General features: G+C 56.1%; 2 protein-coding genes across 8 annotated transcripts in view; one reads left to right on the forward strand and one right to left on the reverse strand.

The window, feature by feature from the left end:
* The window catches only part of ST3GAL4 (ST3 beta-galactoside alpha-2,3-sialyltransferase 4), a 31,341-nt gene extending 7,991 nt beyond the window's left edge, over positions 1–23,350 (reverse strand). Inside the window, exons 1-4 of one of the 7 annotated variants that reach the window (XM_059414028.1) lie at positions 23,208–23,350; positions 15,383–15,469; positions 14,117–14,186; positions 142–217 (exon numbers count right to left, since the gene is read on the reverse strand). In XM_059414028.1, coding sequence (XP_059270011.1) covers positions 142–217; positions 14,117–14,186; positions 15,383–15,435 — 199 coding nt within the window. In that variant the 5' untranslated portion in view covers positions 15,436–15,469; positions 23,208–23,350. Of the gene's footprint in view, positions 1–141; positions 218–3,526; positions 3,936–4,311; positions 4,474–14,116; positions 14,187–15,382; positions 15,470–22,751; positions 22,910–23,207 lie in introns of those variants that run through there. The other 6 variants (XM_059414053.1, XM_059414039.1, XM_059414047.1 and 3 more) reach the window with 6 other exon arrangements.
* LOC132019551 (uncharacterized) lies at positions 22,793–26,431 on the forward strand. The gene is made up of 4 exons (XM_059402795.1): positions 22,793–22,806; positions 22,897–23,127; positions 24,008–24,171; positions 25,521–26,431. Exons 1-4 carry the CDS (start codon positions 22,793–22,795, stop codon positions 25,994–25,996), a joined length of 885 nt encoding a protein of 294 aa, XP_059258778.1. The 3' UTR covers positions 25,997–26,431.
* Positions 26,432–27,320: the final 889 nt, after the last annotated feature.

Raw genomic sequence — 27,320 nt, forward strand, 5'->3', positions numbered from 1 at the left:
TTTCTATGGTCCTTCAAGATGAACAGAGGGCCCCCTGGCCATCTGTCTGTCCCTCCACAGCCCCCAGCGGGTCGCAGATGCTGAAGACTGCTTCTGGGGGGCCCATCCTTCAGGGTCAGGGAGCCCCGGGACAACACTCACGGGACTTGCTGATCATGTTTCTCAGCGGGTAGCAGGGTTCCTGGGGAGAGCTGTCATCCCGGCTGCCTCGGGCCACCTAGGAGGTTAGGAGTCACAGGTGTGTGGTCAGCTCTGGAAACCTTCTACCTAGAGCCTGGAGGACACAACCACAGCCTGCCTTTCCTTCTCCAGAAGGCACAGAGCTGCTTCCGGGGTGACCACCCAGAGAGTAGACATCCTCTAATCCCTTGAAAGCAGCATCTGGGGTCCAGGTGGAGCAAGGGAACCCAGATCCCACTCCTCAAAGATGAGGTCCCACGCCAGACTGGCCTATTCGAGCTTCCCTGGTGTGGTTTCTTGGTCCCCTTCCTCAGTTTTACCTGGGAGGGGCCAACTCCAGGAGGCAGATGGGAAACTCTACACACCTTTGCCATGGAAGTGAACTGTACGTGGCTATGATTTGTATTTTAGGCAGCGACATTTATCATTCTCCGCCATCCAAAGCAGTCCCTTGTCTCTGCTACCACCCACCTCTACATCCTCAGTCTCTCACCACTCCAGCCAAACAGATCCACTCTGGCCTGGCACTGGGACTGTGAATGGTCCCCAGTTCTTCTAGATTCTAACTAAATGCAAACAGGGTCCAAGCTCTCATCCTCCCAGTGCTGGGGGGGGGTGGCGGGATGGATGGAGTTCCATGAGGGCAACTGTTTAAATGGGAGGGCGGGGCATTGGTCAGAGGAGATGGGAGACACTTTGGCATGGCAAGGACAGGGCTCTGGAAGGGGGTCAGCTGCTAAACACACATAAGCAAAGAGGTCCCTACACCCAAACTCAGCCAGGGCCACACTGCAGAGTCACAGGGGAAACAATTTAGGCAGCCTGCACAGAACACCACGAGGTGTGGGATGCCAGGCGCCATTTCTGTCATCCACACAGTGTTCCCCACCCCGTCACCCGAATCAGAAGTTACCCTGGGCGGCTTCCTGCAAACACAGATTCCAGGGCTCCTCCCGGGGTTTGCTAAATCAGAAAGGGCGGGACCTGGGACAGGCATTTTCACAAGCAGCTCAGGTGATCCTTGGGATCCACTGGGACAGGGACGGAAGCTCCAGCTCTCAGGGAGACCTGGAAAACCTCCAATTATTTCCTCAGGGCAGGAGACAGCATCAGGATGAGAGCTGGTTTTTGTTACTAATCATAAATCAATTATCCTGAACACTGTCCTATTATGGAGTCGATGCTCTGCCCCCACGCTCTGCTCTGAGTCCACAAATACCAAAGAATGAGAGTCTTGGCAGGGAGTGGGGGGAGGGGTGTGGGACCAGAGCCAGGCATCCTCAGGAGAGTCAGGAGCGCCCATCCCCAAAGCCCAGCAGGGATGGAGGATGACCCTATCCAGTAAAGTTCTGGATTTGTAGTTAAAAGACATCAGTGAAAGTCACGGTTCTAGAAGCTTCCCTGACCCCTCCTCCGAAAGTGGCATGCCTTCTTCCTTCAGTCACTGCCAAGTCATTCCTCACCCTGGCACGATCCAGAGCACTTCTCCTGATCTATACTGAGCCTAGTTACTTACTTGCTTGCTCTCTGTCCTCCCCACTGGAGTTTGAGCTCCGTGAGAGTACCAATGAGGTCTGTCTGATTCCCAGCATCCAGCACACGGCCCAGCACATAGCCAGTGCTCAGGAAGTACTACTGATGACTGGCACATTGGGTTACCTTGGTGGTGGTGGTGGTGGTGGTGCGGTCACCTGTCCCTCTCTGACCCTCATTTTCTTTGGCTGTGAAACTGGGAAGTTAGCCTAAAACATATTTTAGATATATAAATATTGTGTAGAAATATTTATATATTTGTATTATGGAGACGATGTTCTGCCCCCATGCTCTGCTCTGAGTCCACAAAAAAATATATATTTTGCAGCTCAAAATATATTTATCACATCAGCACCATGGGCATCACTAGGGCACCTTATTAGAAATTTATAATCTCAGGGCACCGGGGTGGCTCATTCAGTTAAGCATCTGACTCTTGGATTTTTGCTCAGGTCATGATCTCAGCATCATGAGATCGAGCCCACACTCAGTGGGGAGTCTGCCGGAGTACTCCCTTTTTCCTTCCCCTTGCTTGTGCTCTCTCTCTCTCTCTCAAATGGATAAATAAATCTTAAAAAAAAAAAAATGCATACTCTCCTGCCCCTCCACACTGACAACATGAGGATTTGCACTTGAGTAAGATCACCTGCTGAGTTACAGGCACATTCAAGCCTGAGAAACACTGGTTCAGGTGGATGTTTTTGACCTTGACTGACAGGAGAATCGCCTAGGGTGCTAACATTTTTAAAAAATAAGAGATAATTAAGAGCATCTGGGTCGTACACCTTGAAATTGGGACTTGATGCGTCTGGCCCATCAGCGGAATCTGCTCGAGCGCCTCCAGGGATTCTAACAAGGTTTGAGAGTTCGGAACCACCGAGCAGGACAAGGGCGATGAGGATGTTCGCATGACGGCCAAAGCAGGCCACTCGGGCTTTAAGGTGTGCCTTCTGACTCAGTGGGCAAGGCTGGACACGAATTCTAACCAGCTCCCAGGTGGTACCCGGCTGCTCTGCGGGGAGCACACTCCGTGCTGCAGAGCTCCACACCAGGACCCTCCCAGCCCGAACACCTCCCGACTTCACGAACCTCACCCTCTCCTCCCTTCCATTCTGTCTTCGTCATCAGGACTCACTCCATTTCCTGGCAGCTCCCTTTGTATCAGTAGGTCTTAACACTGCTGGCCTGACTAGCCTAAGGCCAGGACCTGAGGAGTTTAAAAATATAGAGAGGCCTCAGTCCCAGTCTCCAAGATTCTGATTTAATGTGTTAAAGGCAGTGTCCAGGCATTCCTAAGTGAAAAACAAAACAAAAACCAACCCCCCTCCCCCACCTCTCTTAAGGGGAAGCCAGCATAGACGCGAGCACATCGAGCGAGCTCCACAGTAACTGAAAGACACAGACTCGACCGCCCTCCAGGCCCCACCGGGGTGGTGGAGACCTTTGGCAGCGGGAGGTGAACACAGCGGACTAGTCGGATCCCAAGCAACACGGAAACTAGCCCCCTTTGACCTGCTCCCCAGAAAGCCTGCCCGGCGATGGACGTCTTGGTTCCCAAACGGTGTTGGTATGTGAGAAGCAGACTGCTGAGGCTTAGAGTTTGCCCCAAGCCCCCCCCCCCCCACCCAGCCCTCCCCTCCCTGGGCCAAGCCCTGACCAGAGCCCGGCAGCAACAGACATTCCTAGTGCCCGAGCTTGTCCGGTGGCGGCTGCCCCAGGTGGACCCACAGCCTTCTCCCAGCTGTGGGCCGCCCCGCATTATTGACCAGACCCCTGGGTACAAAAGGACACGGGGAAAGTCACAGGACAGTACCTGGGCCAGAGAGCAGGACTCCGCTCCACTCATGTCCAACATGCAGCAGCTCCTGCCTGCCACCAGCCACCAGGGTGACCAGCTTCCCCGACACACTAGGCAAAGCTGACCCTGAGGCAGGAAGCCCGCGGGCTCTCAGGTACTCTGCTAAATAGCACAGCAGTCCCTCGCTGACCTGAGGCCGTGAGCACGGCCCCAGACCTCGCTGGAGGGCAGAGCCCAGGGCACAGGGTGAAGCATGAAGGCCCCCGAAGCGGCTACTGTGCCTGGGGCTGGGTGGACACTCGCCGCCTCACACACAGCAGGCACCCACCTGCTACCTGAAGCAGGAGGAACGGAATGCGCACCCGCCCAAGGGCACAGCGTGATGCCAGGTCCCTTGGAGCCCTGGGGCCCAGCTAAGGGATAAGGTCAACTGTCCCCGAGCAAGGGTCTGGGAAGACCAAGGCGGGGAGAAGCAGAAGCTCCGTTCTTATTGGTTCAGAGACCTTGAGCAACTCACATAATCAATGTCACTGTCCCTTTGTTTCTGCAAGGAAAACACTGGAGCTGCCTGATTGCCCCATCTCGACTCAGCCAGCCCTCCTGTTCCCTCCAGTGCTTCCACCAGACATCGATCCCCACTCCCCTCGCCAGGACCCTTCCGATCAGGGATCCCCCTTCGCCCTGCTTCTTCCCACTCTCTCCCCCTCACTCCTACTAAACAGACTTCGATCTCCCCCCCCACCCCAAAACAAAGCCCTCTCTGCTTCCACCTCCTCTTCGGGCCATCCCTGCATGTTCACCTCCGCTGGTCACACTTCTGTATCGGTGCCCTATCCGACCCCACCCCGGCTCCCACCGGGATTTTCATGCAGAAATGGCTCCTCCTCCTCCTGAAGCCATCAGCAGCCACGCCAAACCTGAGGAACGTCTATTTTCTCTGCCTCCTACTCTGAAGCCTTTGATACTGTCGGCCAATGCCTGTGGCTTCTGAGTCAGGACTCTCCCTGTTTCCCTCTCTTGGGGACAGTCTCTTCTGGCCCCAGTTCCTCTAAGGGCTGGCATTCTCCAGGGATCTGTCCTTGAACCTTTGCTCTCCCGCCTGTTTTTACAGGACAAGTTCATTCATTTTCAGATGTCTGCCCGCTGCTCCTACCCTGATGAGTCAGACCCTCCCCAGATCCCACCCTCGTGTTTCTGGTTGACGGTGGCCCTTCTACCTGCACCTTTCTTAACTCTCCACAATTAACACGTCCCCAGCTAGACCGCTTTTCCCATTCTGCCCCATCCACTCTCGTACCCACAGGATCATAAGCTCAGTCTTCCAACATCTGCCCCCGCCTCACGCCATCCCCACAAAACAGTTACTAAACATGATTGATTCTACCCCATTTCCTCATTCCAACCAGCTCACTGAGCAACTACTGAATGCTTGGCTTTGTGGGAGGCACTGGGGATGTGAGGTTTTACAAAACCCAGCTGAGAGGTGACTGGCTGGTTCAGTTGGAGGCAGGAAACTCTTGGCCTCAGGGTTGTGAGCTCGAGCCCCATGTTGGGTGTAGCAATTACTAACAAAATAAAATAAAATAAAATAAAACCCAGATGCGGCATGAAGGCCACCGGTCTAGAGCCTCAGAAACACTTTATTTTTAAGATTTTTAATTAATTTGGAAGAGGGAGAGAGAGTGAGAGTGCATAAGCAGGGGAGCGGCAGAGGGAGAGGAAAAAGCAGGCTCTCCACTGGGCTGAGAGCCTGACACGGGACTCGATCCCAGGACCCTGCGATCATGACCCTAGCTGAAGGCAGGCACTGAACTGACTGAGCCACCCAGATGCCCCTCAGAAATGTTTTAGAATACAGTCCTTCATCTCCTGGTCTTGAGACACAACAAGTCTAGATCCCATCCCAATTTATTTGCTTCCTAATTGGTCTCTTTGTCACATGTCTTTCCTCATTCAACCTCTTTCTTTGGAACTGCCAACAAACTATGCTTGCAAGAAATAATCTCCAACAAACCACCCTCCTGCCTCAATGGCTCCCATTCCTTAAGTGAAAAGCCAAAGCTCCTTAGTGGCCATCAGAAGCCTTTACTCCTGGGCCCTAGGTGCTGAAGGCACACCTCCCACCCTCTTCTCAAGCACACCGCGGGAGCTGCCTTTCCCCCTCCCCTCTGCCCACCTCTGCAGCAGGATACCCTAAGCCCCTTTCCCCCAAGGACAACCCCACTCCAGCACCAGTCCAAAGGGCTCTTCCTCTGTGAAGTCTTTTACGATATTTCTAAGAACCGATGTTTTTCTTCTCATCAAATATTGTTTATAACTTGCTTCTGGCACTTAACAAGTAGTATAATTTCATGTTATATAATTACTGCTTTTCATGTCTCGCCCACTATCTACTGACCTGAAACTGGAGGCTCGTTTATACCAAGAGTCTATCAGACCTGGATCACACAAGATGATTTATCCCCTAATACAATTTTATGTTATATTAATATGTGTTTTGTATCTGGCCCAGGAGATTATGACCTCTGTGGTCTGGGAGAGTTCTTTGTATTTTCAGACTCTATTATAGAGTTCAGAAGGTAGCTGATGTTTTGTAAACATCTGACACACAAGCACTCAGAAGAGATTAAACACGCATTACATCCCTTATTAACTACTAAAATGTACAGCGCACTTACCCTGTGGGACACCAGAAAGGTCCCCATCCCCTCGCCATTGCTTTGGCGACCAGATAAGTCACTGTTGTTGGGGGTTGTCCGTGCACTACAGAATGTTTAACAGCATCTTTGACCTTGACCCACCAGATGCCAGCAGGAACCCCAGTGCCCGGCTGTGACAACCAAATTGTCTCCAGACATTACAAAATGCTGAGAACTACTCCGCTAGACATTTTTAAGGGCTGTCCAAGTGTGATCTCAACCGTATAAGTTAAGCACGATCATGCCCTACATTGCAGAAAAAGGGACCCAGGGTTCAAGAAGGGTCAGCTACTTGCCTAGGGAGGTAAAGCTTGTGAGGACAAAGACTGCGACTCCGGCTGCTTGGCTCCAGAGCCCACGTGTCCAGCCCCCGACCCCCTATGGCATCAACAGATCTCCTGTAAGGGAACGAGTCCCTAGACTCCGTGGTCCCTGGAATGTCCAAGGCTATTCTTCGGAGCAGGTAACGGAAGTCGGTCCTCTATCAGATCCAAGTCCTTCGAATGCTTACAACAGCTACAAGCAGCCTCCCGTGCTCCCTCTCAGGCAGCTTCCTCGTGGGACACAGTCTCTATCCGATGCCATGGCCTGGGGCTGCTCGGGAAGCTCTCCAGCATGATTGCAGTGCATACAACTGTAGCCACGGGATTAGCGCTGCCCTCCATCTGGACACCAGCTTCCAGGAATGCTGGCTAAGGCTGCACTCACTTATCACATCACATCCCTAGCACGGGACTCGAATCCTTCAGCTGGTAAGCCAGGCCTCCTGGGCCCTAGCTCGGGTGGCTACCCTGTCCATCCCAAGAGGACTGTACGTGACACCTGCTTTCCCACATTTCCCCTTAGGAATCTAGGGTCATTGTTTCATCCAAGCTCAGAGTCCGCGGCTGACATTCCAGAGGACACTCAAGCAGGATGGTGAAATTAATGTAGCTAATACAATCACTAGGTAAGGCAAGATGGTGACATAGGCCACTGGGTAACCTACTTTAATCTCTCATTCTTGGATGGAGATGGCCAGCTAAAGGCAATTCTCCAGGACAGGTCAGTTACTTGCATCACTTCTCAGCACAAAAATTCTCCATGGCCTCTTATGTACTCAAGAGAGACCGGGGCTCGGTATCTCTTCACTGACTTCTTTATGCACTTTTGCTACCTGCCATCAAAAATCCCATACACATCCAACATTTCTGGTCCCCCTCCCCTGCTTGTAAAGATTTTTCCGTTGTTTTCACTGCCGTATCACCCATGTCTAGAAGAGCGACTGGCACACAGTAGGCTCTCAGTACAAATTCACCTAATCAATAAATGATCAATTCGTCAGGGACGTCATTGGAGCCAGAGAGGAAGAGGCAGTACCAGGAGTCTGAGATTCGCTCTATCCACTCCGACCCAAGACCTGGCAGGACACAGCCTTAAGACTTTGCCTTCTCCCCATCACAGAATAGCACAGTGTGACCACAGTGCACCCCGGCCGGCGGGGGGCGCTGGGGGGTGGCGCGGGGAGCAGCGCAAGAGGCCTGCCCTGGCCCCAGCTCACGCGAGACAGCAGAGGGCTGAGAAATTGGCCAATAGCCTCAAGGCCCATGAGTGGGCAGATGGGGCGATCTGTCCAGCCACCCAAGCTTGGAGGGAAAGGGGTCTGGTAGGCCTCCCACGGAAGCACAGAAGCTTCTCTGTTCCCCACCCTTGGGGTCCACAGGCTGCCACCTTCCCCTTGCCATCACGCACCCCAACCAGCCCAGCCCTGCAGCCTCCTGGATAGAAACACTGTATCACCCACTTTATCAGCTGCTGGTCACAAGACACCAGAGGGAACCACTTGAAAATCATACTTCTGGTGTCTGCGCGGGTGGGGTAGAGGCTTTGAATTCCATTGTCTGGGTGAGAAACCTGAAGCTGTGTGACAGGTTAGAGAATCAACCAGGACGGACTCAGAGCTAGGATAAGAAAAGGAAAAATCTGGTGGGGCTGCAGACCTACCCCAGGGCCCCCCCGCAGGGGCTCTGGGATAGGCTTCCCTCCTCAGACCTCCCACCCAGGAGCCTAGGAATTCGGCCCCAGGGAACCAAAGCTAAAGGTACTACCAGAGCTGGGGCTTAACTCAGGTCACCACCAACACGGCCAGTCCCCTCCCTCCTCTGGCCTCCACAGGCCTCTTCTGAAAGCAGAGGACAGCACCAGCCCTGCCCCGTCCCCCACGGTGGCCCCCAGCCAGTTGTGGCTCTGGAGTCTTTGCCGTGTGGCTGGTCCACACTGAGGTTTGTTGTAAGGGGGAGCCATACACTAGGTTTCAAACACTTAGTACAAAAATAAAAGGGAACCACCACCTTAAGAATGATTTATACTGATCACGCACTGCGGTAATGTTTTGGCTCTACTGAGTTAAAATACTAAAATTTATTTCATTTCCTCATTTTTACTCTTTAAAAATGTGGCTAACTTAACATATCCAAAATTTTATTTTCTTATTTATTTTCAATATTTTATTTATTTATTTGAGAGAGAGAGAGACAAAACAAGCATTAGGAGCGGCAGAGAGAGAGGGAGAAGCAGGCTTCCCACTGAGCAGCGAGCCCAGCACAGGGCTGGATCCCAAGACACCCCCCCCACCTCCGATCATGACCCGAGCTGAAGGCAGACACTACACCAACTGAGCCACCCAGGCACCCCATAACATTTTATTTAAGTAATCTCTACACCCAACGTTGGGCTCAGCTCACGACCCTGAGATCAACGGTGGCATGCTCTTCCCACTGAGCTGGCCAGGCGCCGCTAACTTAGGATTTTGTAAGATTTGAAATTACATATGTGGCTTGCAACTGTGGTTCCCACTGCATTCCTCTCGGACCTCGCTGGACCAGGCCATGTCTGCGATTGCACAGGAAGCACGCGTAGAAACTTAAAGCAGCTGATGCTTCCTGGCTTCCATCTCTGAGAGGCCAACTCAGGGTGTCTGGGATGCCTGCAGAGGGCCCTGGTCATTCTGAGGGACAGCCACAGTGAGCACTGTCCCAAGGTCTCAAGTGGGGGCAGAGCTGGGAAGTCTCCACTCTTCCCTGCATTCTGCCCGCTCCTCCCCGGGCGGTCAGGATTCTGAGCATGGAGGCAGAGTTCAAGGTGACATCGTCACCTGGCGCCCCAGCCCAATCTCTGCTCTGCCCACACCCAACCTCTTCCTGACCTTGGCAACTTGCCCCAGTGCCTGCGCAGAGCCGGCCTCTCGGCTATCCCTCACACACCGCACCTGCCCAGGGCCCACGCAGATGGCCACATTTCAGGTCACAAGGAACGGCCTACTCTGGCCCAGAGCTGTGCCTCGGGGACCCGCCACCGGGACGGAACCCTGCCTCTGCCACTTAGCACCCCTAAGCCTCGGTCTCCCAATCTGGAGGTAAGGAGCCCCTACCACGATTTTCGCTGGGCTGGTTAGCGAGATAATGGAGAAAAGACACATGGGAAATGCTCCGTGAATAGTGACTATTAGCCATACTCCTTTCTCGTGCGCTAAGTGGAATCCAAAAGCTGCAGCTGTCTGGAATGCGGGGTGGTTAAAACATCATTGAAGAAACAGTATGTTTTAGTCAGTCTGTTCTGTGATCAAAAGCAAAGAAATAAACACTGAGCCCTACGCGACACACAAATGACTATCCACTGGACTGAGAAAGTCCTGGATGACCGCCAGGCTTCCCCTACGCTTCCTAAACACGCCCTCCCCTCCCCAAAGGAGGGTTTTAGCTTGCATGCCCCCTCCACACCCCAGCCCCATTTGAGAATGGAGGCAGGACTGAAGGTTGGGGAGGGGGAGGGGGCTGCAGTCAGTGCCAACAGTGTGACATCTGAGTCCTTGTCTGGGCAGGGGTTGCCTGCAGTGTAAATGGTCGGGATCTGGAATCCCAAGCCTGGACCTCCCTCCCTGGCTTCCTTTGTCCTGGCCACTCTCCCGTGCTGCTCCCAGCACACGGTCCCAGCCTACCCAGCCAGGAGTCTCCTCTCTACCCCGACACTCGCCTCCTTACTCCATCTTATTCCCTTTGTAGCAACGACACCACACCATGTCCTGTACTCATGAATCCGTGCACCCCGAGAAAGCGGGACTCCATGCGGTCCATACCACCTCCAGCACCAAATTTAATGCCTGTCGCATGGTAGGTCATAGACCAACATGGAAACGAACAGACGTCTAAAATGCATGAGCAGAACAAGTGTGGACAGCAAGTTTCACCAAGTGAAAGCATCCCACGCCCTTATTTTGCAAAGACCTGAGCACCCGAGGCACCAGGGGCTTGCTAGAGGCTCAGCTTGGGAGCAGGCAAAGCCACCAAGTGCCACGTTTTTTGCCAAACACACGTGGCTATGCGCACAAACAGACCCTTATCACCAAGGCGGCGTGATTTCTGCAGAAGCCGCTATCACCGGGAGGTGCCTGGGTGGCTCAGCGGGTTAAGCCCCTGCCTTCGGCTCAGGTCATGATCCCAGGATCCTGGGATCAAGTCCCACATGGGGCTCCTTGCTCAGCAGGGAGCCTGCTTCTCTCTCTACCTCTCCCTGCCACTCTGCCTGCTTGTGCTCTCTCTCTCTCTCTCTCTCTCTCCCCCTCTGACAAATAAATAAATGAAATCTTTAAAAAAAAAAAAAAAAAGTTCAGTTCTTCTTTAAAAAAAAAAAAAAAAGAAGTCGCTATCACCATCTTTGACTCCCCTGAATCACTACCAGCTTCGGGGCTACGGGACCACCCAATAAAGTGATATCACGCATCAAAAGCTGGGGTGGTCCCAGGACAGCTCCAGGGCTTGAAGATGCCCTATTACCCAGGTAAACTCACATCCTCCTTTGTTGTTCCCCAAGAGGGTCTGCCTGAGCCAAAACCCCAGCCACCCCTCCCCAGACCCCTGAGCACCTCTGGCATTCTGGAGGCAGAAGAAAGGGTTCTGAACACAAACCCAAGGTCCAACCCAGCCTCCGCAGTGAGGGCCCAAGCATCCCTGGACAAGGTCCTAGATCTCTCAAGGCCTCAGATTCCTCCTCTGTGAAATGCAGGTCACGAGGGCAAGTTCTGGAAGGTGTATGAGCCTTGAAAGCCATGCTGGGATTGGAAGCCTGAAGCTTTAGCTCCAGCCAGGCTGACAACCGGGCACTTGGCAAAAGGAAGCTGCAGGGGTTCCTGGTCCAGGTCTGTCCCAGAGCATGGCAGCTCCTCTCCACCCAAGGTTTCCCCATCCCAGCAAAGGGAGGGGTCCACAACCGCAGCTCCCACCTGCTACTGTAACCATGAACACGCTCTCCTCTCCTGGCTGCTGGGCCCATTGCACACACGACACAGGACGCAAGCAGCTGCCCAGGGAGAGAGGCAGACACTGCCACCCAGACTGGTCCGTACTAAACCCAGGCACCTTGTACTGGCCAGACCCTAGGTGCATTGCTGGGGTGTGAGAAGTATAGGATGGGAGAGAGGGAGCAGGCTTCACCGGAGAAGCCACTTGAGCTCTCTCTCTGGGTACATCACGTCCTTGAGAAGGTGCCCGGGCCCCTGATGAGTCCCACCTGATGGCCATCCCAAGGGGATCCAGATGGGGCCCCCTCCACTGGCCAGCACCCCCTTTTCCTAGCAGCTCCAGAAGCAGTAGCCCTCCTCACTTCTTTCCAGAGTGATGTTCCCTCTGCTGGTTGTCCCCGCCCCAGCAGGTTCTCCTCAAGTCCCCACTCAGGGAAAGGGCAGGGCCATGTTCAGTCCTGAGACCTCGAGGGAGGTGAACACTATGCCAGCTCTGGCCCAAGAAGGGTGCCCTCAGCACGGCTGTTCCAGATGGAGCAGCAGGAAGACCTCTCTCCCCTGGTGATGCACACTGTCCCGCAATGGCGGTTCTGCAACAGAGAGGCTTTGGGGTGTCCACAGGGGAGGACCCACTACTGAATTCCCAGCAGGAGCCTGACAGAGCGAAAAGAGCTGAGAGTGGGACTCGGGGTGCATGCATATGCTCAGGGGCGGCACTAGGGCCCCTGGGTGGGGCCCTGGACAAGAACGCAACCCGGAAGAAGAAAAATCAAGACTGCATTTCTGGCCGCAGCCTGTCCCCTGGGAAGGGCGAAGCCAGTAAGACAGGCTCTTTTAAGATGGTTGCACATCGGTAAGACCTTCCTTGAACTGACTCTCCTTCAAGGACAAGGTCAGCGATGACGTAAGGGGACGCCTGGCTAGCATTCGAGGTGCTGCTGGGGAAGGTGCTGACCCTTGGGGGAAGCCGAGGTCCCTCGGGGCAGAGCCCAGAGCACAGCCGGTGGGAGCACTGGCTGGAGGGCTGGCTGGCATGATCAGAGGGGACCCACAGCTACTTCTGCCCCCAGGGCTCTCCCATAGGGTGAATGTGCAGCCGATCTGAATGCCCACAGCCTCACCCACAACCCAGAGCCGGGAGGCCCCAGAAAGACACTCAGAACCCCTCAAGCCCACCCTACTCCTGCCCGCTCGAACCCTCCTGTGTCAAAAACCTACAAGCGCATCTCTACAGAAACACACAGCTGTCTGCTCAGAGGCACACCCAGACCCAACATGGAACGTAGGAACCCTACACACTCGTACACACAGGCACACACCCCTCGTTCCTTCTCCTCCCCTGCCCATTCCCCCCAACATACAGCTTCTGAGGTCAGCTGGGCCCCCTCGGCCAGGGTGCTCTCTTCCCCCATCCTGCAGCTGAGGGCACTGCCCACCCAGCTTCAACTTCACCTTCAGCTGTGGCCGGTTTGTTTGTCAGGCTACAGGTCCCTGGGGCTCCCAGCCAGGGAGCGGGAGCTTCCAGAGGAGCAGGGAGTGGCTACGCTGGCCCTCGGGGGCCTTCTCTTCACCTCTGAAAGTTGGGTAAAGAGAAACCCTGGACTCCTGGCCCTCAGCCAGGCCAAGCCCAGCTCCCAGCAAGGGAGTCCCACTCCTGTCATGCTCAAAGGTACTGGGGGAGGTGGGCACTGGGACAGAGGGGCTGCAGGGAAGCAGACAGGAGGAAGATTCACAGCCTCGTAAGGATGTCCCCAGAAGGGCTGGGGAGTGTCCCAGGGCAGCCTGGGACCTCAGTCACGCATGGGCCAGAGCAGCTGGCCCAGGGAAGGGTACCCCCGCCTGGCGCCCTCACTCACCATCCTCCTGGCCTGGCCTCTTTGCACGGGCACCTAACCCTGATCCCTCGGAGAGGGACTGTCCTCCTGGCCTACCCCCCTCCCCCACAAATCGGGGAAACTCCTAGGCCCTCCCCTAGCCATCCCCCTACCCCACTCAGGCCTTCATGTCTCCAGCCCTGAGGCATTAGCAATTTCAGGATCATCCCAGACCTGGGGGAGGTGGTGGGAGGGCAAGGCACAAGCTGCTCAGGGCCTGGGGACTGAGGATTCCAGAGTCTAGGGCTCGTTCAACAGGTCTGGGCTTCGCCCACACCTCCTCTCCACGGAGCTATGGCTCAAGTCGTATGGGATACCTCCTGGGCAGACACCCTAAATCTAACTGAGGGCGGTGCCAGGGGTCAAACCAAGTGCCTGAGCACCCCAAATCTGGGGCCTTGCCAGAGCTCCTCCCCTGGTCCTTTCAAGAGTCCTCCCTGTTTTCAGCTTCCAAGAATACAGCCCTGTTAATCCACCACTACCTTGGGACAAGCACTGCCCTCAGGGCTGAATGGGATCCAGAGGCTTTTTTCAAAGAAGCCTGGTGCCAGATAAGGACTTGGGGAAACTGAGGCACAGGGAAGACGCAGACCCTGAGAAAACCCAGGAGACCACGCAGCCACGGGGACCCTGGTCCCACCTGAAGGCCCACAGGTCCTCCTGCCCTCTTCCAAGCGTCTGTTTTCTCCTGCCCGGGAGCTAGCAGAGCAGGGACCTGGGACAAGGTGCCGCCCACCCCCAAGCCTGGCCGGCTCACCTGGCCTTCCCGGCCTGTCAGTCCAGCTGTTCCGGAAAGAGAACATTTTCTTCTCACTCTATTTGGACAGCTGCAGGGATAGTGATGGTGAGAAGAGAATGTCTGATTACTGACAGAGGGGGCAGTGCGGGGACAGGGCCACAGGACCTCCGATGGGGTGGGCAGAGGGCTGGAGCTGTGGGGAGGTCCTGGGCGGGAGGCTAGGAACTGGGAGCTAGGTGGGGGCCTGGAGCAGCCTGACAGGACACAGGGAATGCCTGCCATTCACAAAAAGGGTCACCAGAGGGGCTTCTGGAGCCGGGCCAGGGGTCTGGAGTAGTGAATGGCAGCCCAAGAGCAGCGAAGAAAATGACTCCCTTCTTTATGGAAAGTGCTCGGCTACAGGGCGGGGGCGGGGCGGGGTGGGGGGTTGCCCAGCCCCAAACCCTTCCTCCCAGACAGATCTCTAGCCCTTCCTCAGTGGGTCCGGTCCGGGTCTGGGGCTGATGGGTGGGGCTCAAGGAGATGAGGCATCAACTGGGCAAAAGTCAGAAGCCCTAGAGCTCCAGCTCGTTTCCCCTTTCGAAGACGGCAATTAGAATTGTAGGGTCAAGACACACTGTTTCCTCCTCTCTCTCCTTCCCAACGTTTTCTCTCTCTCTCTCTCTCACTCCCCTTTGCTCTCCTCCCCGTGTCCCTGTCCCCTTTCCAGCCATCCTGTCCCGGTGTCTCCCTGTCCCCATCTCCACCTCCTCCTGCCTGCCTCCCCCCAACTCCCCACCCTCGGGTTATGTAAGGGGCCTGAGAACACACAGAGGGAGCTTTGTTGTCAAACCAAATCCATAAGGAGCTGGAATCGGCCAACGCAGCTGTTCCCCATTCCCTCCGCCTTGGCAGAGTTGAGACGCTGGGCAGGAAGCCCCCACACGCCTCCATTTTGGGAGGCGGGGGGCAAACACTGGCCCAAGGGCCCCCAGGCAGCTAAATGGGTGGCCAGAGATCAGTCATCCTTGCGTGGGACTGCAGCAGGGGACCAGCTGGCCCACAAGACAGTACAGAGCCCCGTGCAAAGCCAGGTCACAAAGACCACAGAGAGGAGAACTCTGGGCTAGAAGCAGGCCTGGAAAGGGGGTGTGGGGGAAGAAGACACAGACTCCCCCAGGCCCACCTGTATTACTTGTCCACACACGGATGCACACCCATGCTCTCTTTCTCCTGCACAACCCACGTACACACTCATCCACACACTTACAGCATGCACACACACACCCCCCCATGTGGGCTCACCTGAAAGGTGTCTGAGCAGAAATCTCCTCCCTGCTCTGACCAGCCTCTTCCATCCCAGCTGGTCCCTCTGGGGAAAGAGCTGGAGCTCTGGAGAGAGGAGTGGGGAGGGCGGAGGTCAGAAGCCAAAGAAGCTCCACCAGCCCACTCTTCTTGGGAGACCCTCCGGCACTCGGACCAGGTCCCACCTTCCTGCCCAGGAGGACGTCCAGGGAGGTGGGTGAGGGCCCAGGGAGCAGAGTTTAAGTTTACTTTGAGTTTCCTCTGGGCCGGCACTGTCCCTTCACCAAGCCCAACTGCTGGAAGAACCATCTCATTAGAAAATTCTGGAGCTGCCAACAACAGCAGGCGCTCCTGAACCCCCAGAGCCCAGAAGGGAACCTCCCCGACCGCTGGAAATGCAGCTGCTGCGTGAAGACCACTCAGATGTTGAGGCAAGGAGCATGGGGGACTCCGGAGGACAGAAGGGGAAAGAAGAGGAGTCAGATGGGAAGGGAGGAAGAGAGAAGAACGGAAGGCAGAAAACGATAAGAAAAAGAAAAAGAGGGGCGCCTGGGTGGCTCAGTGGGTTAAGCCGCTGCCTTCGGCTCGGGTCATGATCTCAGAGTCCTGGGATCGAGCCCTACATCGGGCTCTCTGCTCCGCGGGGAGCCTGCTTCCTCCTCTCTCTCTGCCTGCCTCTCTGCCTGCTTGTGATCTCTGTCTGTCAAATAAATAAATAAAATCTTAAAAAAAGAAAAAAGAAAAAGAAAAAAAAAAGAGGAAAAAAGGACCAAGGAGCAGACCAGCGGAGAAGGGGGGACAGTGATGTGGGGAGAAGGGCCCACACAGGAGGATGGGTGCCCCCCTCCAAGAGCACACTCCCCCCTGCCAGGCCAGGGCTAGCCCCCTCTGAGAACAGAGCAGGTCCTAGAGAAGCAGGATGACAGTGGACATTTCTAGAACGTGTCCTAGCCCACCCAGTCCCCCGTTGGCCATGCCCCTGGGGGTAGTGGAGCCCATCCTGGTCTTTGGGGCCTGGATGATGTCAGGACCTCAGAGAAAGGGATGAGATGGGGGCAGGGGGTGGACGGAGGGGCAGAGAGGATGTTCAGGGAGCTTGAACAGCAAGTTACTTTTTTGAGTCTCAGCTCCCTCATTTGCAAAAAGAAACAGTTACAGAGCTGCTACTATGAGGCAGCGAGGTTCCAGATGCTGGGACAGCTCAGGGAGGAAGGCAATTGCGGGTCCAGCCTCGTGGTGACCTCCAAGGCCTTTCCCAACCTGCAAATGTTTACCTCCCTGGGCCTCCCAAACCTGGGAGGTGAGGCAGATGCCACAAGCCCAACTCACAGACCAGCTGATGGAGCACTAATCACCACCTGACACCTGCCAAAGGTTACAGACCTGGGTGCAGACAGAGAGGAGACAAAGGGTGCCATCAGCAGTGAGTGGCTCCCGCCCGGCCGCCTGCCTCTGGCCACCGGGGCCCCGCCGTTGGACACTCTTCAGCATCTGGGCACCCCCTTGAATCCCAGAAGACACAGCAGCCTGGCGTTTACAGAGTACGGGATTCCACGCCCTGGGGCATCACTGGAAACACTCTCTCTATCCAAAGTGCGGGTTCCTCAGGGGAGGAACCCGAGGGCCTGAGGCCAGCAAGCGGGGAAAGGGGACAAGCCTAACACTTCTACCACACCGCCCAGAGCACCGCTCAACCCTAACCCCGTCCCCATATGGGGCAAGACTGGGACCCAAGGGCAGTGGGTCTCCCCTACACCGTCCCTGTACGTGGCAAGAGTGGGACCCAAGGGCACTCAGGGCGCATGGGAGGAGCTGGGCGGTCCAGCAGGCTTCCCAGAGCAGAGCCTCGGGTTGGATGCTGAAGGACACTCGCCATTTAGGAAGGAGGTTACCCAGAGTAGCCAAGCCATTGGCGGCATGGGGGAGGGGGACAAATGGAGCAAAGGAGATGAGAACACATGCGGCATGCTACTGGGAAAATAAAAGTCTTAATGGGGTTGAATGGGGGGGTTCCCAAATAAAACACTTTAAATTCCAGAAAACCCTCTGTCCTACTTTCACATGAGATTTTATGTGCAAAGCCTTTGAGAAGGCATCGAAGAGCAACTGTTAGAGTTGAAGCAATAATAGGGGTGAACCCCACCTCCTAAGTGGACACCGGAGTGGGGCTCCAGCCCTAGGGTCACCTCTCTTGGCCCTGAACAGGAGGAGAGGACCGATGTCAGGACAAGAGGGGAGATTAGGACCCGTCTGTGCAAGTACCTCAAGTTTGGGCTGAGGAGGGGAGACAGGAACAGGAACGGGTCCAGCTGCACCCGGGAGTGGGGCTGGAATGAGGGGCAGGCCCTCCTCAGGGGGCAGACTCCTGTCCTGTGCCTCCTGCCTGCCTCTCCAGCGCCTAGAGAGACCCCGGGTTGGGGGAGGGGGGAGCATGGCAGCAAGCGGGGCCAGGCCAGGCCCTTCTCGGACAGACAGCTCACCTGTCAAAAGGGCAGCTTTCTTCCTTTGCCTCAGGAAAAGCAGGAAGGAAAGCAGGAACACAGTGAAGACAGAAAAAACCCAAGGTACCTCTTCCATACATTTATCAAACAAATATTTACCGAGCACTTACTGTTTGCTATACATCATTCCAACCATGAATACAGCAGTGAGCAAGACAGACAGGCTCTTGGAGCTTACACCAAAATCCTAAAATCTCAGGGGAGAAAATACCTTAAAAGTTTTCAAGCCCGCTGCACACAACCAATACACCCCTCTTACGCCTGCATCTCCCTGGGACTGTCCCTGTCAAGGTCACAGGTGTATGCTTAAACATCTCTGATGATGAGCGATGTGCCCCCTCCAAAGGCAGAAGTGCGCTCCTGAAATCTCCAGCTAGCCCCATCGAGGGCCCTGCTGGCCTCCCTCCCTAGCCGGCCTCCGCAGAGCCTGAGGCAAGGGAGTCAACAGAGCATCAGAGGCCCTGGGAGAAGGTGCAAGTTTTATTTTATTATGGCACAAAACAGAAGGATGCATCTCTAGTTCTGCTCATTCTGAGCCAATGACCTGGGACCAACAGAAACAAGCAGACCCCATGCTCATCTGTCCAGAGCTCTGGGGTCCCTCAGCCTTTGCAGCTGTGACTGCCCTGCTCACTTCCCTTCCTGAAGCCTCTGACAGTGGTCCCCAGGTCCCCAGGGCGCGCCCTCACTGGCCCCCACTTCTCTCCTGCTGTCCCTTCCAACCAGGCCTCCCGCCCCAAGACCTGAGCCACCTGCAGGGGCAGGGGAAGGGGGGCCATGGGACGGGCGCCTGTGGACCGGGCCAAAGGGAAGCTCACCCCCACCCCCACCTCTGGGACTGAGAGCTGCTCTCTTGAAAGAGCTTCTCCTGCCAGGAGCCAGGCAAGGACGGGTGTCCGGAACAAAGGTGCTCCTGCCTGGCAGGGACCTGGGAATGGCAGACCCTGGACCCTGGGGGCAGCCACATTGGCCCAAGTCCCCGAGCTCGGACCTGTAGGGCCACTCCCCTTCCCCACGTGTCGCCATGGTTGTCAGCTGAGGCCTGGCAGCCCTGTGGGCGGAGAGCCGCATTTCCAAAGGAATAGGAGCCTGGCGGGCGGGCCAGATGGAAGTAATTACCCGGGGGAAAAGAGGGAGAGGTGGGGGCTGGGAGGGGCTGACAAGCAGGGAGCCTGCACTCTGGGCAGGGGTGCCACGGCGGGCATGGGGAGATGTGGAGTTTGGGTCGGCACAAAGAATTCTGGGCTGGGAGTCCAGAGGTGGAGGTTGTGGTCGGCCTTGTCACCAACGCACTGTGGCCTTGAGCAAAGCCCTTCACAGCTCTGAACCTCTTCAGGCACCAAAGGATGGGGAAAGGAGTTTGGGGGAGCAGTGGAGAGCTCAACTGCGAAAAGCAGGTTTCCAAAACAGCCCCAGATACAAGTCCCCTGTTCAGCTGCTTAGGAGCTGTGACCTTGGCCAAAGTTTCAACTGCCAGATCCTCATTTCTTCACAGATAAATGGGCTGAATGAAAGGTGTGTATGAGGCTTACAGGAAGGGATAGAAATAAGCCTCCGGCACATCCTTTTCTTTTGTCTGTTTGTTAAGCGTTTGGGGCCAGGCTTAAAGAAGTGCTTGATTGGGTGCCTCGGTGGCTTAGTGGGTTAAGCCTCTGCCTTCAGCTCCGGTCCTGATCTCAGGGTCCTCGGGGGTCCGGAGGGCTCCGGCTCTTTGCTCACCAGGGAACTGGCCTACGGAACCCCTGCCTACGTGTGATGACTCTCAAATAAATAAATAAAATATTTTTTTAAAAAAGAGAGAGAGAAGCGCTTGGTTGACACATGGTAAGTACTTGTGTTATTTGCTAAGCCTTTTTTATTGTAAAGACAGGTGTTTACAAAGGCTGCTAGGGAGGAGGACATGCGTCAGGCGGTAGACACAAGGAACACGGCTGTAGCCCCTGGAACCCACACCCTCCTGCAGGAGGATTTGGATCAAAGGCAGAAGCAACAGCGTGTGGGCCCAGCCCTCTGCAAACGGGACCCCGTCCTCTCCAGCCACCCCCAGCCTCCCCATCCCACCCCAGGAAACCAGATCCCGGAGCCCGTGACCCACTTGGCTGGGCTGCAGAGGGAAAGTCCACGCAGGAAGGAGGAACCATCCCACCCCACAAGGACAGCTGCCTGTGGGCTTCTGCTGCCCGGCCTCATCACACTCAAGGCCCCGGGAGACACTGAGGGCTTCACCAGGCCGGCACCTGCCATCAGTCCTAGCAGCAGCCCCTCCACCCTGCTGGGCAGAAGCCAGGGCCTCAGACTCTGGAGTCGTCCCAGCATCTTTCCACAGGGCAGCTCTGCAGGGCTGGGGTAGGCAGAGAGAGTGTCAGGAGCTGTCTGTATGTCTCCTGGTCCTAGGCAAGGGGCCAAGACCAGAAGAAAAGCTGCAGTTCTGGACGCTGAAGGCCCTTCTCACCCTGGAAAGCAACCGACCCCACGCCAGCCGTTGACAGAGCTCAGCCCCTGCTGGGCTTGGGGGCACGGGGCTGGGGCCCAGGCCTCAACCACTTGCAGCTAGATTCAACCACTTCCTCCGTCTAAGAGTGACACACACACACACACACACACACACACACACGCACTGGGAATGCGGGAAAGGGGTGATTCTGAGGCCAAGGGTGGCCGGCAACCCACCCAGAGGCCCTCAGAACATGGACGCAGGAGTGCTGAGCCCTTCTGGGAAGGGAGAACCAAAGGGCAGAGGGGAAACAAAGGACCACAGCTTCCAAAATCTACCTACGCTCATCCTTTTCTCAAGGCAACCAAAAGTTTCAGGTCAAGGTCCCACACCCGAAGAAGGAAGCAGGGCCCAGGGTGTGGGGGTAAGGGAAGCACAGCTAGCTGCTGGTGGGGGTGGGGGGGGTGCAGTGGCAGAGTCAGGGAATATCTCACCACAGGGCAGCTAAGGAGTCAGTGGGTGGGGAGGTAACAGAAAGTTCTAGAAGTTTTCTGGGCATCCTTCCCTCACTACCCAACTGCCCTGCTCTCCAGAGTCCATCTCCAGGGGCTTGGGAGCTCAGATGAGTTCTGGTGCCTGCCTTGATTTCCATCAGGAGACTTGGCCCTCAGCCTCTGGGATGTTCTATGACACTGATCTGGAGGGTCCCTTTCAGGAGGCTGGAGCTCTCCCTCCTCTGTGGGCTGTGGAACCATTTTGTATTATTCTAAGGTAGAGCAAGCCCTTCCCCAAGACAGAAGGTGTAAAACCATCCTGACAGGAGGAATTCATAGGACCGCTGGGCAGCCTCTCTGAGGTGAGACCCAGAGAATGTGTCCAGGTAGGGTCCGAGGGGGCACCCAAGGCAGGGTAGAGGCCAGGCCAGCATGGGGTAACTACAGAATGCCCACAGGTGAAGCTGGAACAGAGGAAGGGGGTCCAACTTCTCTGCTCCTGCTGGGGAAGTTCAGCCAGGGAGTGGTGGAGGTGGAGGGGGGGGGGTCTTTCCCAGAATTTGTTACAATTCCAGAAAGTATCAGATTCTTGGTTCTACCCAGAAAATTGGATCCTAAAACAGCTGAGAGGGTGGAGGGGGCCACATAACTCTGTTTCTGAGGAGTGGTGAGCAAGTCACTGCTTTGGGTAGAGAAGCTGGAGAGAAGGGAAGAAGGCATCCCGGAAGGCGCAGTGGGCTTCCACGGCCTGGACCTCTGCTCCCAGGAAAGGGGCTCCCTGCTGTCCTGAGGAGTAACCCATGCGTGAGCTACAGATGCGTCTTGGCCCACAGTCCCGGCAGGCGATTCAGGCTATTCGTACTTTCCCTTCCTAAGTTCTTCCAACTATGCGCCCCTCCTCACCCCCTCTGCTTGGGCTGGGGAGGGGAGAGGGACTGGCCCCAGCTCCTGGCTCACCTGCAACCACCTGATGAAACCCAGGGCCCCCTGGTCGGCCAAGATCTCCCACCCAGCGCAGCGATGCTGAGGGGTGGTCCAGAGAGCCCTCCGGGGAACAGAGCAAGGTCTGAGCACCACCTCCGCTCAGGCCCACCCCTCCCGGCAAAGAGAAAAGACCCCACAAGGTCATTTCCAGGCACCCTCTGCGGAATTAGCGGGCAGCTCCGGAGGGCGAGTAAGGGCGTGGGAGCAGCACTACTCTCAGCGAACACTGCTTCCTTCAAGCAGGCACCCCTTCGAGCACTTCACACACATCAATGTATTTAAAATCACCCTCATGAAGGCCACGGCCAGGGCCTGGAGGAGGCGGGGACAGAGTGCAGCTCAGGAGAAAGCAGCCTAGGCTTGTGCCTCGTGCAACAACCCGGCACACACCAGGCTTGTTCCCAGGGTTCTGCGAAGAAGTCAGCCTGAACTTGGCTTTCTCGCTGTGCCTCCCTCCAGTGGTGGAAAGCACAGGCTTTCAGAAGCCTGTGGGGGTGCCTGCCCGTGGGTGGCCATGAGGTCAGACAAGCACAGCTGAGCACCTGAACACTGCCTATACCCCTCACCCCCACGTCCCCGCCTTCCAGAAGGAGCCCCCTAGCTAAGCAAGGCCTTCAGGACTGGCTCTGTAGAACGGAGGAAGCAGCAATTGTCCATCAGGCCTCCCATGGCCCAGAGGGAGCTTCCCCCCAAGACTGGAAATGGAGGGGGCAGCTACTGGCAGACATGTTGGCAACTCTGGGCAGGCCAGGAGATGCCTGCGGTAAGCGTCCCAGGGAGGCAGACAGAGGAGCTCAGGGTCCGGTCGCAGCTGGACCCCACCCTCACCCCAACCCCATCCCTTCCCACTGTCCACCACCCAGGCTGCCTGGAGGCACAGGGGCCTAGGCCCAAAGGCTCCCACCAGGGGGACCTGGTATCCCGGGCACCACCTGCCTGCAACTTGCAACTCCCACCTTTGGGCTCTGCTTGGCGACCTTGCGACTCCTGCACACGGATGGACGCTGCCCAGCCCGTCACCTCTAGCCAAGCCAGCCTACTGATCTCCTGGACTCCGCGGGGGCAGTTGTGCGAGACACCAAGGTTCAGAGGATGCTGAAGGTGGGGACGCCTCCTGAGCAGGGGCGCGGGGGTGGGGGCTAGAAACTTTCCGGAGAAGAGGACCATCCCGGTGGCTCACTCCAAGGGAGACGAACACCGGCTTCCCGCGAAAATCTGGTCCAGAGAAAGGGATCCCGGGGCCGTGGCCGCCCCACCCCGGCCGGCCCAGCGTTGCGCCCACGTGCAGGACCGACCACCTCCCCGGGGCCGCGGCGGCGCAGGGCGACGGAGGTGGGGACCAGACAACCGGGCCCCCGCGGCGCTCCCGCCCTCCCCCCGGACCCCACGGGGGCCGGCCGCCGCGTACTCACCCTCGCGGGTGGAGCGGGGCGGGGCACGACACTTTCGCGCACAGCTCCGATCCGCTAGGCGCACGGGCTGGCGGCGCGGCGCTGGCGCAGCGGCTCCGCTCGGCCGGGTCCCTGTCCCGGGCGCGGGGCGGGCCTGGGAGCGGGCAAGTCCGCCTGCCGGGAGGCGGGGGCCCGGGCCCGTGCGGGGGGCGGGGAAGGGGCCGGACACGCTTGCGCACACGGCCGGGGAGCCGACTCCGGGGAGCGGGCGGGCAGGCGGAGGAAGGGCGGGGAGGCGGAGGAAGGGCTGGGGCGCTGCTGCGCGCGGGCGGGGCTGCCGCCCGCCGGCCTGGGACCGTGTGGGAGCGGCGGAGGCCCGGGGTCGGGAAGCCTGGGCGCGCGGGGCGCGCGGGGCGCGCGGGGCGGGCGCGGAGGGGCGGAAGGGGAGGCCGGATGGGGTGAGGGTAGAACCCGGGAGGGCGCTGTCTGTGAGTGGCGCCAGGATAGATGTGCCCAGCGCAGCCTCTGCACACTCTCCTGGGAACAATGAGACCCAACAAAGGGTTCTCGGCTCTCCCACGTGGTGAACCGCGTCCTTCGCTCGCTCTGCAAAGTGAGACACGGAAGGGGGAGGGCCTTGTTCCGGGAGCCCACCCCCACATCCCCGCCCTGGGCCCCGCGGCCAGGTGCCATAGACCTAGACCTGGGCCTCTCCTCTGCCCTCGTCTGCACCTGCAGCTCTGAGACTGCTCCCTCTGCCGCCCCTCTTTTGCACACCAGTTTTGGCCTTGAAAAAGCTTCTTGCTTTCTGTTCCTTATAGAAGGCGCCAGGCACACTGTCGCCAGGGGAAACCCCATCAGGCTCCTGACCCTACTTCCTTGGGCTCAGACATCCCCCTTCAAGCCTGGAAACGGCGCAGGCCCAGAAACCTAGTCCAGAAGTTACCCCCAGGAAACCCACAGCCCCCGAGACACTCTTTCATAGGTGAGTGGTTCTTCCATGGGTGAGTGGTATTTACTGAGCCCCTGGTGGGTCACCTAGTGGGGACAGCCTGGTGCTGGAGGCTCCCGCCACTCCCAGAAAAGTCTAAGACCTGGTCCCTGTCTCCCAGGAAGCTTAGTTAGGATCTAGCCCCAGAGAGAATGATCACAATGGACTTCTGTTCAAGAAGAAGGCAAGACAGGAAGTGACTAAGTGTGAGGTGTGAGTAACCAACAGTAAGTGCAAAGGGGGTTCAGAGACCTGCCAGCTTCAGGTTCACTTCAGAAGAAACTGGAGGGCTTCTTAGTTGAGAACAGGTAGTTCAGGAGGCTCTGCCGGAACAAAGTGGAGAAGGCTTAGGTGAACAGGGTGAGCCTCCAAGTTCTTCCATAGGTGGCCGTTTTGTTCTAAATCACACCTTGCACAGATAGGTTCTTTCTGCATCCCACCTATGTTGAACTTAATGCTTGAATGGTGCCATTGGCTTGGTCCGTCAAGCATTCAGTCAGAAAAGACTTAACTGCATTCAGCTCGAGGCCTAAACTAAGCTTAGCTGAGTAGAAAGAAGCCAGTGGCTAAAGTCGGTGCCCCGAGCCAGTCAAGGGGAAAAAGGGGATACCCCCCCATTTCACAGTCAGGAAAACTGGCCCAAAGAGAGTCATCAGATGCCCAAAGCACCAAGGTGAGTAGTATGGCCAAGTTGAACTGAGACTCGTCCGGCTTCTAAACTTTGCTAGCCCTTTGATGAGCTAGATCTAAACCCAGTCTGCGGTTCTGGCCATGAGCCACACCAACATCCCTCTGCCAGAGAACAGAACCGAAGGGCCAGCTCTCCCTCCTGGGGTCCTGATTCCCAAATCTACCTCTGTCACTGCATTGCTTGAGTTTTCTTACTAAAAAAAAAAAAAAAAAAAAAGAAAGAAAGAAAGAAAGAAAAAGAAATCACTGTATTTTGTCAAAAAGTATTGTTGGTATTAAACTAGGCAGTGGACAGGAACTTGCTCTGGAAGTTCAATGCACTATGTAAGTGTGTGTTATGTGATGCAGGCGGCATCCCTTCTCTGACTTATGGAAGTGGTCAGGTCTCCCCCGCCCCTCGCTGATCCCAGGTTACCCAGTGCCCAGAAGCTAACTGTAATTCTGGCTCCTCCCCTCAGGCCGCAGTGTGCTTACTCATGATCTTTCCCCTTCGGGTTTCTTAATGGCACAACCAGATGCTTAGCTAGCTGCCTGGAAGCCATATCATCAGTGGGGCAGGGGGAAGCAGTTCTGGGACCTTTTGATCCCGGGTGGTGGAGGAGGGATGGTCCTGGAGCCATCAGAGCACCACCCAGCTCCTTGCACCCTTGCAGGACACAGCGAGAGGTCATATGATGAAGCCAGCAGGGGTTTGACAACTTGGGACGGTTCCCAGACAGAACAAGACAACCTGACCAGCGTCTCGCTGGGTCCTGGTCGCGCTTGGAGCCATGCTGCTTCAGTTCCTTTTTCCTCCACCTCCCTTGACCTCTGGCTCTGTCTCCACAGTGGAGGAACTGGGGCACCCAGAGGGGCCACGGGAGCAGAGGGAAGAGGCAGAGGAGCGAGGGGCACCACGGAAGGGGCAGGTGCTTATCAACGGGGGAAGCTGTGGCCCCCAGAGGCTCCTCCTTGGCAGCCGGCGGGTGTGGGTAGGAGGCCTGGAGCTTCTCAACAAACGGGCCTCGCAGGCTTCTGGCTCCTGTCCCTCTCATGTGCCACGTTAACTTCCTACCCACCAGGAGGAGGGAACAGCAAGATGCCGTGTGAGGAAGAAATAAACCCAGTCCAGCATCTCAGACGCTTTTAAAAATAGCAACTCTGGGAGGGTAGTTCAGCTCCTATTTTTATCAGATTTATATGGCCGGACCATAGAGCTGAGCTGTTCCCAGGGTTCTCAATAGCAGGCAGGGGACATCACTGTTGTTGTGTTAGAAACCTGCCAGTAGGCCAGGGCATTCCAGGAACCTTTAGGCTGGACGAGATCCCAAGAAGTCCTTGCGTGCAGCCCTCGCCTCTGCTTGGGGCCAGTCAATTAACCACAGGTAGTTTATCTTTTTTGCCCAAAAGTCACTTGGTTGGTGTGCCCTCCACTGCGTAATCTAGGATTTCACAGCCCTTCTCATCAGGAAGTTCTTTTAAATATCTAGCCCAAGTATCTCTGGTTACATCCTTTTCAGTCCTTCTCACAGTAGAAAAATCTAGCTCACGTTTACCCCGTGGTGACTACGTCTACAAAAGGCTCTTCTTTAATCCCCACAAAACCCCTCACAGGGAGCACTCTTACCATTGCTAAATTGGGAGCAGTTATGGAATTGCCTGCGATCATACCTGGGGAATGGTGCGGATGCTGTGCCGAGGCCATCAGACCATTTTCTTCCCAGACGTGCGCCCTTAGCTCGGACTTTCACTTCTTCATCACGGTCCTGAAGGACAAAGCGGCCCGTGTTCTCATTGTGCACTTGTACGTTGTGCTAGAAGCTTGGCTCTAGATCCCAGCGTGCGGAGCCACAGTCCGCCTTGACTGCCTGGCCTCTGCTTGTGCAGAACATTTGGCTAGCAAATGTAGCCTGGAAGTTTGCCTTCTCTCTGCATAAGGTCTCCCAGCCCCCTCTGCCTTTTGTAGAAGGCATTCACTGCTTTTGGGTTCCTCACTAAATCATAAGCTCCATGTGAGCTCTATCTCCAGATTCTAACTTAAAAAAAAAAAAAAAAAATTCGGGGGCACCTGGGTGGCTCAGTGGGTTAGGCCTCTGCTTTCGGTTCAGGTCATGATCTCAGGGTCCTGGGATGGAGCCCCGCATCAGGCTCTCTGCTCAGCAGGGAGTCTCCTTCCACCACCCCGCCCCCCCCACCCCGCCTCTTTGCCTACTTGTGACCTCTCTCTCTCTCTCTCTGTCAAATAAAATTTAAAAATCCTAAAAAAAATATTTGGGAAGATGTGCAAAACATGTGTATTGAATTGAAACACTTTAAATCAATTCAGTCCCTGCTTATTTTTTAAGTGGTTGAAACATGGTAACTTCAAGTTTGTATAGCTTTCAGAATCCAGTATCATTCCACTAATAATAGCACTAGAACAAACACAGGGTTGCCAACATTTATTTATTTTGCTGGGTGAGGATATTTTAAAA

Source organism: Mustela nigripes, chromosome 1, assembly GCF_022355385.1.
Source record: "Mustela nigripes isolate SB6536 chromosome 1, MUSNIG.SB6536, whole genome shotgun sequence".
In the NCBI taxonomy this organism is placed as follows: Eukaryota; Metazoa; Chordata; class Mammalia; order Carnivora; family Mustelidae; genus Mustela; species Mustela nigripes.